Below are 12050 nucleotides of genomic sequence, written 5' to 3'. Positions count from 1 at the left end.
ATTTAGCAGGGTGAGGGGGTTTAGAAAGGCAACTCACCGCTTCCTCATCTGAAGCAGGGTGACTAGTCTTTGCTAAATAGTGAGAGGTGTTGCCTTAAATCCTCTCTGGAAGGAGGTGGGCACAAGTCAACATAAAAGTACAATAAACAAATTGGTAAACAAATGCTCCTCGCCTTACAGTGGGGCTATGTTAACAATTAACACAGTTAAGTTGAAACTGTTGTTAAGTCAAAAATGCATTTAATATATCTAACCTACTGAACATCATAGCTTAGCCTGGCCTACTTTAAGTGTGCTCAGAACACTTAACATTAGCCTCCATCTAACACAGCCTATTTTATAATAAAATGCTGAATATCTCATGTAATTTATCAAATACTGTACTGAAACTGAAAAACAGCATGATTATATGGTACTTGAAGTGTGGTTTCTACTGAATGCAAATTGCCGTCTGCACCATTGCAAAGTTGGAAAATCTTGTCAAACCATCGTAAGTTGGGTCCGTCTGTAAAATTCATATCAGACTAACGACTCTGAGGTTGTAACCTTGGCCTACCACCTCTCTCTCTGCCTGAACTTCCTTCACAGTCCTGAAGTCCTGGCTGCTCGGAACTCGGGTCTTCAAGCTCCTCACCTCTCTCTTCAGAGAAGGCAGGTTAGGCCAGGATGGAGAGTCCTTATTACTGTTCCCCCCACCCCGAACATAAGAGCTGGGACTTTTCCAGCGAGTGCTTCCTCTGGCCCAGGCACAGTTCTAAGAGCTCTGTACATCTTAACTCATGAAGCAGTTCTGAGAAAAACAAGCAGGAAGCCAAATGCAACCACAGTGAAGCTAAGGGAAACTGGAAGCAGACCTGAGACATGCAGAGCTGCCCTTGCCTGGCATACTAGCCGGGCGGGCACCGCCAGTGTCTTCACGTGGCCAGGAGGGTGGGGACTAGGCTTTTACAAAACTTTATCTCAGCCTAAGGGTCAGAGTGGGCCTTCATTTCACCGGATAAGCAGGAAAATGAAATCCTTCTGAGCAAGAACAGTCCCCTAATCCATTGCTTATCAAGGTGGCCAAAATCTGTTAAGAAAAATCCTTACTACCTAAGCCCACTTCCGTTCCTGCGAAAATGGCCAAACCTCAGCAGCACTACTTCCCCACACTGACCCTGGGCGGGGCAGGAGAGGCAAGTCAGGCACTCATCTGCAAGCCCAGGAGCAAGAGCTTCTGAGGCCTGAGCCCAGCCTGCCATGGTCACATGATCCACTAGGCCTCTCCTAAAGCTTTGTTCCTGCAAGCTATAGACTCTGTAACAGCTGGTGACTGGGCAAGGGACATCAGAGTGGACAAGGGCAGCATGCCTCAGTGAGCTGATGGCTAGATGGCCAATGGAGCCAGCAGCTGAACAGGTGGGGCAGGAGGTAGCAGGCATTCTCTGAGGGACAGGGACCAAAAGCAGCAAGCAGCTCCCTAGGCCAAGAGCCTCCGTGGCAGTGGAGGGCAGGACAAGCCCACCTGGGCTCTTTTCTGTCCTTCTATTCTAAGGACAGTTGCACCTCAACATTTGACACCAATATTTTTCCATTTTCAATTGGTGGACTTATTTCAGCCCCCGACACTCCCAAAAGGAGGTGACCAGGCAAAGATTGGGGGGAAGCGGTGGGTTGACATTAATTGATAGGAGTGGCTCCGAGCAGTTCATGCTGCCTTATCTCTCTCTCCTTTGGATAGCGTGTGTCCGCCAGAGTCCACCGGGTCGGTGATTAATAGGGGCCATCACTCACTGTCCGGGACGGCTGAAAGGCAGCAGGGAGGGGGTGGCCCTCCCCAGAACTGAGATAACAAGCAGCAGGAATAATGAGTGGTGTCACTCCACTTTTCATTTTGATGGAAAGTCATTACGGGAGTCAACGCCAGCGACAAAGAGCCATGAATCAACTGCTCTGCTATGAAATTAAAATCGAATTGCTGGCCACCCCAACCCCTACCCTTCCTGGGAAATGGGAATGCGTAGGTAGCTTGGGAGAGGGGTGCTATCCTGGGGTGGGCTCTATCCAATCAGAGCAGGCAGTTATGGGCAGGAAGTGGACAGGCAGCTAGTGAAGGTGACAACTCCTGTCTCCACCTTGTTTACCAGACCCTTCCTCCCTAAACCGCATTTTCCCTCTGCCTGGAGGTAAGCTGTGATTAAAAGCAAAGTACGGATTTGCTGGCTCCAGCAAGGCTGCTGCTTGACTGCTCCCCCTGGGCTTCTGGCCTGAGGGGGGCAGCCTGGGCCTGGTTATGGAAAGGGGCCCAGCTGACGTGGCCATCCCAGAGCCCCTTGCTAAACCATTTGCAGATATTAATCTGGGGCCCTCCTTGTGACCAGGAGCAAAGAGGGAAAGTCCTTAACCTGGGGCTCCACAGTGACAACCGATGGCCCAGGGAGTCTGCCTAGATCAAGAATCCCATGAAAACAGGGGCATAACCTTAACTTCAGGCCCAGAGTAGCAGTATGAGTATACGTACTATTGGTTATTATAGTCTTTTCCTCTTTTATTAAGTCCAACTAGACAAACTAGAAGCAGCAGCTGTGGTTAAAGGCAGACGGCCACAAGGCCAATCAACACAGCTTCTGGAACAGAGACCAGTAAGTGCCAAGGTCACCATCCAGGTGTCGGTTCCTTCCCGTAGCTTTCTGTCCTCCAGTCTGCCTGGTCTCTTGCTGGGAAGGGCTCAACAATATCATCCCTGGCTGTCCCACTTCAATCCCAAAGGCTGAGAAGACATGGAGAGTGTCACAGAGAGGTTCCCATCAGGTTCACAGGGCGCCCATTGTACCTCTTAGAGATGTCAGCTTCAATCTGAAAGACAGCGATAGCAAGTGGGAGGGAAGCAGAGAGGTGCAGGGTCCTCACTCTGCAGAGACTGGGACCTCCCACCGGCAGATTCCCCTTTCTCATCTTACCAGCTTCTGCAGCTCCCTTGTCTTCTCCAGCAGCAGGTCTAACTTGGGCTCCAGAGCTGCCTGCTCCTGAAGCGCCTCCTGCTGCTTCTGCACCATCAGTTCTTTCTTCAGGGCCAGGAGCTGGGACTGCTTCAGCTTCTGCTGGAGGAATTCCGTCACTCGGTCCACATACCTGTGCAGGGCACTCAAGTGAGTGTTTGGTGTAGCTGTGCACCCTGAGCATTCCCATTCAACTGCCGGAAAAGGTGAAGTTTGGTAAACCAAATCCCTGATTGGCCTCTCACCTGCACATCCTTAAATCTTTTTTTTTTTTTTTGTATAAGGAATACCCACTCTGGTATGCAGATTCTGCCTGCATACTTCAAACCACCCCATCTTGACCCAAGAGAGCCCCCAGTAGAAGGTGAGGTCCAGAGGCAGGGATGAAGTGTTAAGGGGTCCCAGAAGAGCTCAAGATGGTAGGGTCTGCATCGAGGGGAAAGCCAGACCTTGGGGAGGCCAAGATCATAAACAGGTGTTGCATTCGAAGATTGGTGAGCTGGCCAATCAGATCCTGTAGCACTGACACCATGGTAACCATCTTCCCTTTGGTCTGGCCCTGAAGGATGGCTGGAGCCAGCTGGAACTGGCTCACGGACAGGATGTCTGCCTCCTCACTCATCTCCACTGCCCTCTGGGACAAGAAGATCTCGAGCTGAGGACGGAAGAGGAATTGGTTCAGACTGATAAAAGAACATCAGAAGCTAAGCCCTCAGACTGCTTGAAATGCAAGAACGAGAAGTGAAGGCTAGATTCTGGGTGAGGAGGGTATTTCCTCCGAACACTTTTATTGCTAGAAACTCATTGACTACAACGTGAGAGCGCAGGGCAGCCACTCTTCAGCACCCCATTCCCATCTCAAGCCTACCAAGCTCTGGACCTCCATCTTTCCTCCCTAGCCTGTGGAGCAGATAACTAAGAAAACAGAGACTCAAAGGGTTCTCTTTACTCCAGTGAGATACTGATTTTCTCTCCATGGGAGGAATGAGCTTCACAGACCAGGAATCCATGTTTGAGAAGCTCTGGATTAAGAAAAGACTAGAAAGATTAGGAGAACCAGCTACATATCTTGTTAATCTTATTCTGCCATAAAAACTTGACACCCTTTGCCCTCCTCTCCTCTTGAGGCTAGGAGGTGTCTCCCTGAGCAGAAAGAGGAGGGAACTGAGTGAGGATTGAGAATCTTCAGCAGGCCAGTGGGAAGGGAACAGACCCAGAGATTAACAAAGACAGGCCCCCATCTTCCCAGTTCCATAACGTAGGTCCAAAAACATGGGCTCCTTACTCTGGGCTGCCCACCACCTTAGCCACAGGGATCGTATTTAAACACAAATGAGATCATGCTGCTCTTAACCTGCTCAAAACCTCCAACAGCTTCCTGGTTCACTTGGAGTCAAACCAACGTTCAGACTCTCTCTCTGAGCCCTTCCACTCACCACCCCCTCAAAGCTCCTTCTGCTCAGCCACACTGGCCTCCTTGCTGCTGGTCAAACGTGCAAGGCACATGCCCACCTCGGGGCCTTTGCAGCTACTCCCTCAGCCCGGGAAGCCCTCCTGCCAGACATCTGCATGGTGCTCTCTGCACCACCTGCAGTCTGGACCTACTGGTCACCTTCCCTGACCACCAGATACAAAAGCGTAGCCCCTCCCAGGAATCCTGTCTCCCTCTCCTGCTTTTTTTTTGCTCCTTAGTATTTAGTACCACCTAACATACTGCATCTTTTACTTATTTATCTTGTTTCTTGTCTGCCTTCCCCACCAGAATATAAGCTCCATGAGGTCAAGGACTTTGACTGTCTCATTCACTACTCAATCTCTGGTGCCTAAGATGTTGCCAGGTGCTTAGGAGGTACATGATAAATATTAATTGAATGAATGGGGGTATACTAATACATGAGGCTCCTGTTCCAGGACATGGAACACATTCAGCACCCTTCACACAATAGAAAGGCTCAATGCAGGTGTCTGGAGCGAAGCCACCTGTGTTGGTATCAGGCCTCCCCCACATCTCCCAGAGATGACAGTACCTCCATGAGCTCATCAATGAACTGATTCCGAGTCTCAGGGTATTCAAGAAGTGTCAGAGCGTCTGAGCCCCTGGCAACACCTTCTGGAGCTGCCAGGAAGAAAGACAGAGAAGTGACATATCTGAGGACTAGAGAAGGAAAAGACCTTTAAGTTTGAGATGCCCTTGGTGGATTAATATGGACAGAGACAGTGTACTGAAGCCAAGTCCTGTCCCAAGCCAGGGGGAAAGTTACCCTTTCCCATGTGTCTCAGCCTTAATTAGGCACTACTGCCAAGGCCCAGCCTATGAAGAGGGACACAGAGCTGGGTTCAGAACAGTAGAAAGGCCAGTTTGGCTCTCAACTTGGTGGGCAGCGGGAGGTAAAGTTTCATCCTGCAATGCCCTCTAGTGGCTCACACTGCTACATCCTTTCTGCTGGTGGGAATGGGGGGAAGAGGGTCAGGTCAGACTTCAGGGCCCACCGACCCCCCTGGAACCCTCCCACCAGAAGAGCTGGCCCACGTTTGATCTCTAAAAAGTTGAGAGTTTCTAGACTTAATTTCAAGAATTCTCCCTGTCCTCCTCCACTCACAATCTCATCAAGATTTTGAGAAACAGTTAAATGTGGGAGAAGCCTAACTCAGTAGTGCATTTTTTCTGTTTCTAGAGACATAGGGCCCTTGAGCACCCGACCTTTGCCAGGGCTGCAGGGGACAGTGCACTTACCCTGGGTTCCTGCTTCCAGCACTGTGATCTGCAAAGCAGCAGCGTTGTCTCCCCAGTCTATCTCATCACCCCCTGGCTCCTAGATGAAAGGACCCCAGCAATGTCGGGAGAAGTTTCCCGAGGCAAGGGAGCTGAAATAAACTCCAGCCCTTGGTAAGTTCAATGACTGCACACTCCAACTGCATTAAGGACATGCAGCCCTGATGCAGGTGACAAAGATGGCGGAGTGGGCCCACTTATATTGCCGCTTCCTCCCTGCTTTGTAGAGTCACCACCTGCCTATATCACAACACCTTGCCTCACACACCAGCAGAAGGGAGGACAAAAGTCTGACATGTCACTTTTGAAACTGTCTCCTGGGACTACATCTGGTCTTAGAACTATGAACTTCAAGTGACACCTTTACAGACACAGACAACACTTTCCTTATGACTGAAGCAGCAATCACAGAAATCCTCAGAGAGATGGGCCAAGAGGGCATTCTAACCTTTGAGTCTGATTCCAGGGAGATGTGCCAGTCAATTCCAGCTACCTCAGCAGAGATGCCGGAGTCAGTCCCCTCGGAAACCGCCTCTACCCCAAAGTCACCCCAGTCAATCTGGAAAGGGAAAAAGAGTGTCAGCTTGCAGAAGGTGGGTTAAAAAAAAAGGGAGGCCCTGCCTTCCGGCAGGCCTCAGCTGCTCCTGCAGGAAAGCACACGTTCAAATGCAATGGCTTCCACCTCCCCACAAGAGATCCCATCTTCAGAGAGCTCATGTGACTGAGGGTTCCTAGTTCAAAACCAACCAGCTTGCTGAGCTTCTTCAGCACTCATCTATACACTGGTCTCAAGGTCAGAAAAATAAAGGAGTAGGGCCTTCTGGGCCCTTCCACCTATAGTCTTTCTCACACAAAACCCCTTCTTCCTTCTGGGATCTGAATTCAGGTCTTAGGGTTTGGGCTATGGTGGGGAGAGGAGCAGCAGCTCTCATTCAGCCCCCAATGGTTCTGTGGAGGGTGGCCCACACAAGCCACATGAGGCTTGTCTTACCGCGTCTTCTTCCACCTGCTCAGGAGGCTCCTCAAGGTGTGGCCGCTCCACCACTGACGGCTCTGTCCCCGTCCTCCATTCGTACACTGTTGAGTTTCCCCGCTTCTGCACGTATCGCAGCATCGGCAACACCTGCTCGGTGGGGCTTCAACAGGACACAAAACTGACTCCCCTGCTGAGCACTCCTGAAGCCAGCACTGGGCCTCGGCTTCGGCTACATGGTCAAGTGGGCAAGGCTCCCATTGGTTCAAGTGTGTAAAATAAAGCCCAAATGTTACATAGGAAAACACAAGTGGAGAATAGCGAAGGGTCACAGGAGAGGCACACCCTACCCCTGCTGGAGAGAAGCTGACGTCCTTTTTACCTTTCACATACAAACTCCACACAGGCCTGGTACAGGTCGATGGCTTCCCCCAGGCACTGAGCCCCTGTCCCAATCTCAACCAGCTGACTGGGCAGGTCCTTCACTAGGGCCAGCAGTTCTCTTCGGACACTGTCTCCCTAGAGAGGGTAGAAGAGGGGGGCTAAGACAGAAGTGGTGGGAACAGATTAAAGAAAACATCAAAAGACTGAAGACAGGCGAGACACTGGCCCAAGAGAGGTCCAAGCCGGCTGAGAAGGGAGTCTTGGCCAGTAGCACAGGATTGAGCCCAGGAAGGCAGACAGGGGCCCAAGCACCTCCCGCTCACCGTGATGCCGTACTGCTTGCAGGAGTGGTAAAACTGCTCCCGCATCGCAGCAGCCCCTGCCTGGCCCTCCTCCTCCTTGCGGCTGTATTCTTGCTGTAGCTGCTGGCACTTGGTGATCTGCTTCTTCAGTGAGGGGATCTCATAGTTGACGTTCCGAACCAGAAGGCTAGAGAGTTCCACTGGGAAGGGCCCGGGAAATTCACCCCAGGAGACCCACACCCTAAGGCAGGCATGCCCCAGGATTCACACCAATATACCCTTATGAGGTGGCAAAGGGCATGGGGTTCCCCTTCCTAGCTGTGGAATCTAAGACAAGTTATTTAACTTCTCTTACCCAACCCTCATCTATAAAGCAGGGACAATAGTATTTACGTGAGGATGAACAGAGAATCCATACAGAACACCAAGCACAATTCCTTGCATTGAGTAGGTGCTTGGTAAATATTCGCTATTATGATTATACTATTCAAAAATACAACCCCAACTACCATCAGCCCTTTAGTTGCTCTCTCTTTGGCACCTGATATGGCCTCAGGATGACCCCTGCCTCTTCTGCCTGGTAGAATGGGGGTGCTGGGGGGTGTGGGCAGCATACTCCACGTAAACAAGAGGTGACTAGTGGAAGACCCACACCCACCTGCTTGGTCAGGCACAGCAAACGCCCACCACCTGCCTGATCTTTCTCCTCCCTCTAGCACTCTGTGGAATTGATTTCCCACCTACAAACAGGCAGCATCTACACTCCAGCCTCTACCCACACACAGACCGTGTCTGCTATAAGCCTGATGTCTCAGATCTCTGGGCGTGGGCTTCCCTATGGATGCCAGGACTCCCTGAATGGGCCACTTTACCTAAGTAGGTGTTGTCCTTCTCGTACAGTGCTATGATCTCCTGCCAATCCTGAGCAGGAAGAAAAGGAGAAAGTAAGCCAGAAAAGCACTCACAGCCACATCCCAGCCCAGTCCCTGAGTAGGGGAGGCTCTCTCAGTCTTCACATCAAATCGAATACACACTCCATGTCCTTCAACTCCTAATGCTCACTGGACCACCCACTTCATTTCAAGAAGGTGGCGCCAATGAGTGATCCCAAAGCAGTGGGTCTGAAAATTTAAACCTGGGGGGTAGGATCTACTTTTGGCACAAACTACAGAGACAGAAATTTCAGGAAACATTCTATGTAGGCATTTCCACCAGATCCTCAGAGAGTCCAGAGAGGCTCTGACCCACAGACTGGATGTCCCCAGCTGTACCTTACCGGCCCTCAGTCCACACTTGCCTTCATCCGCTGTGAAGAGTACCGGCCAAAAATATTTTTCGTGGATGCCTCAGTGCCTTTGAGAAGGTCCACGATTCTTAGGCAGTGGAAGTAGTGAATGTCTGGAAAGCAAGGAAGAGCAAGGACTCTGAGAATTACAATACAGTTGTCCCTCACTCTCAGTGGGGGATTGGTTCTGGGACCTCCCATGGATACCAAAATCCATGGACACTCAAGTACCTGATATAAAATGGCACAGAATTTGCATATACCAACACACATCCTCCGGTATACTTTAAATCATCTCTAGACTACTTATAATACCTAATACAATGCAAATGCTATGTAAGTAGTGGCTATACTGTATTGTTTAGAGAATAATGACAAGAATAAAAAGCCAGTACATTTCAATAGAGATGCATTTTTTTGTTCAAATATTTTTGCTCTGCGGTTGGTTGAATCCATACGTGCAGAACCCACAGATACGGTATCTTCTTCACCTACTCTGGCCACTGCAGGGGTGTGACTCATGTATACTATACAGCCAGTAATTTTAGCATGGAGCTCTGCCCTTCATCAGTTTGTTTTGGAAGAAACCAGCATCTATACCCCAAATAAAAATCTTTCTTTCTCACTATGGGTCAGCCCTGGTGGCTAAACAAGAGAGCAGTTCAGTTGATACATACTGCTCCAGGAAAGAGGGGATGGAGGGACATAGCCCTAAAGCACTCACAGGATCCAGAGAGCAGCTGGGCAATTTCTTCACTCTCTGGCATGTCCTGGATGGCAGCATTGATCTTCTCTCGGATTGTCAGCACCAGACTCTGCCATTTCAGGTTGCAATGCCTTCTGTCCACTAGCCAGTCTACAAGAGAAACATCCAAATCACAGCATTCCCATTCATACCATCAACACTCCGTTACTCATTCAAGTGAAATACACTGAGATATCAGCTAAAGGTTATATCGGTTAAGGTACAGGGATCATGGGAAGATGGGAATAAAGACAGGCCCAAAGAGATGCTTGGTGCTAAACAGACTCTGATAATCTGACTTCATCTACAGTATGATTTTTATAGAGCAAGTGCCTCAACACAGAAATAAAGAAAAGCTTTAAATTGGTCCTGACTTGAAAGTGCCACTTTTTTTTCAAAGTGCCATTTTGACCATTCTAAATTCTCCATAATATTTTTTCTTCTATGGGTAATTTTATATCTTTCTTGCTGACAGAGGATGCTGTCCAACTTCCACTTCCTCAGGCTGGGATTAACCATGACAATGGAAAATACAAGATGATTATGCCAAGTACTGAATGAATGAACAACTGCAAAGCCCCTAATACCAACAGCGTCCTAAGGACTAGATAACACTGGTCTACTTTTAACAGTAAGGTACCACCCTGCACACATGAATACCAGTGGCTGGCCTCTCAGAGACTGGGCCCACATTTGTGGCTTGAGAGCTATGCACGTTTCCTCAGTAGGAGAGAGCAAAGGACTAGGCTTTGTGGTTAGGTGGTTCTGGGTTCTAATTATCAGGTTTCTGGGGCAAGTCTCTCAACCTCTCTGTGCCTCAGTTTCCCATGGAAAATGGGCATAATATGACACTGAGTACAAAGGGGAATTAGGTAAAGCACTGCGTACTGTGCCTGGCACATGGCAAAGACTCAATAAATCTTAGTGATCTTCATTTTTATAATGTCAGCTGCCTACAACAGCACCTGGTATGGAGCAAACCATTAATGCATGGTTGTTGTTTTATTTGTCCTTTTCGTGACCAAGGACAAGCTCACACACCAAGAGTACACATGCGCTGAAAAGGTGGGACAATCTGAAGGGAAATTAAAGAAGCTCCACGGGTGGCCACTGCATGGGATGGACTAAATGGCCCCATATAGTGGTGAATTCAGAACCTTGGCCCTTGTTAATAAATCTGCCAACTGGTCAAACACTGGGGTCTCACAATAATATCAGTTATACTCCCTCAGCTGTATTCCTCTCAATTTTTCAGAAAGAAAAATTCAGTCAATATCATAGAACCAGAACCAAAAGGCTGAGACAGCAAACAGCGTCTTAAGGACAAGACTGGCATCAAACCCATGAATCCAATGAGCATTTAAAAATGCTGGAAGGGTACGGCTGGCCCGTGGCTCACTTGGGAGAGGGCGGTGCTGATAACACCAAGGCCATGGGTTCAGATCCTATATAGGGATGGCCGGTTGGCTCACTTGGGAGAGCGTGGTGCTGACAACACCAAGTCAAGGGTTAAGATACCCTTACCGGTCATCTTTAAAAAAAATTAAAATGCTGGAAGGGGCTGGTGGGTCAGCTCAGTTAGTTAAGAGTGCAGCCTTATAATCTCAAGGTCATTGGTTCAGATTCTGGTACCCATTAGCCACACACACACAAAAAAAGTAATAATAATAATTGTATCAACTATGTCATAATGAAAAATAATAAAATAAAAAAATAAATTAAATGCCGGGAGCTGTGCATATGCCCTGGCACGGTCAGAATGAAGAGGCCCTTCTTTGGCTCTGAACTGGGGAGGAGGTCTGAAGACCAGATGCAGACAACCTGGAGAGGTCCTGGCCACTAAAAGAGCTTTTTTTCCAACTGGGTCTAATGTCCCTCTTCCTCCTAAAATCAAGGGGGAGATGGAATCTTTTAAAAAGAAAGGAGGGATAGTTTTTATTGGCATAATGCAAAAAGCATGGCCATGGAGCCGAACAGACTTAAAGTTCCACTTTCAGATCTGCCACTTAGTAGTTGACCATCTTTAAAGCAAGGCATCTATCCTTTGTGCCTGGATGATACCATGTTATCAATGTTAAAGAAGAAAACGTAGGTTTTTCAAGTACAGACTCTGTACGAGTACATGGCTCCTTCCCGCTGCTCTCAGAAGCAGGTCTGCCCATAGATGGGTCACAGAACAAGGCGAGTGGTCGGCGCCTCAACCCAGGCCTCCAGGTGTCCGAGCTCCCGGCTGTTGGTGACAGGGGCCGAAGAACAGGCCTCCCCCCGACAGCCGGCTGCGTGAGTGCCTCCCCTCCTACCGAGCAGCTTGCTGGTCTGGATGTCGATGGGCACGTGCTGATGGTCCTGGCAGGAGACACGGTGGGGAGGGGGGCGTGAGCGCGGGGAGGGGACGCGCCACTCGCGCGCTCATTTCACGGTCCCAACCACCACCCTGCGGGGCCAGAACGACGGGTCTGGAGGGCCGCGCCCCGGAGTGAGGCCGGAGACGAGGGTCCGAGCCGACCCTAGTTCCCCCAGCTCCTGTCCCCACACCTGCATCTTCCTCCACTTCCGCTTCCGGCTGGAGACCCGGGCCTGTCCCGCCCCGCCACCAATCCAGAGCCGGCG

General features: G+C 49.7%; 1 protein-coding gene across 1 annotated transcript; it reads right to left on the bottom strand.

Moving 5' to 3' along the window:
* Positions 1–2506: 2506 nt before the first annotated feature.
* Positions 2507–12050, bottom strand: CDK5RAP3 (CDK5 regulatory subunit associated protein 3). The gene is made up of 14 exons (XM_063110756.1): positions 11976–12050; positions 11741–11786; positions 9420–9551; positions 8708–8808; positions 8283–8331; positions 7432–7610; positions 7107–7243; positions 6743–6887; positions 6200–6310; positions 5713–5791; positions 5006–5094; positions 3428–3633; positions 2940–3111; positions 2507–2835 (listed from the first exon to the last, which is right to left on the bottom strand). The coding sequence occupies exons 1-14, from the start codon at positions 11979–11981 to the stop codon at positions 2770–2772; spliced, it is 1518 nt and encodes a 505-aa protein (XP_062966826.1). The 5' UTR covers positions 11982–12050; the 3' UTR covers positions 2507–2769.

This window comes from Cynocephalus volans, chromosome 10, assembly GCF_027409185.1.
Source record: "Cynocephalus volans isolate mCynVol1 chromosome 10, mCynVol1.pri, whole genome shotgun sequence".
Taxonomy (NCBI): Eukaryota; Metazoa; Chordata; class Mammalia; order Dermoptera; family Cynocephalidae; genus Cynocephalus; species Cynocephalus volans.
Note: the sequence above shows the minus strand (reverse complement) of the source record. Positions and strands in the feature narration are given on the sequence as shown.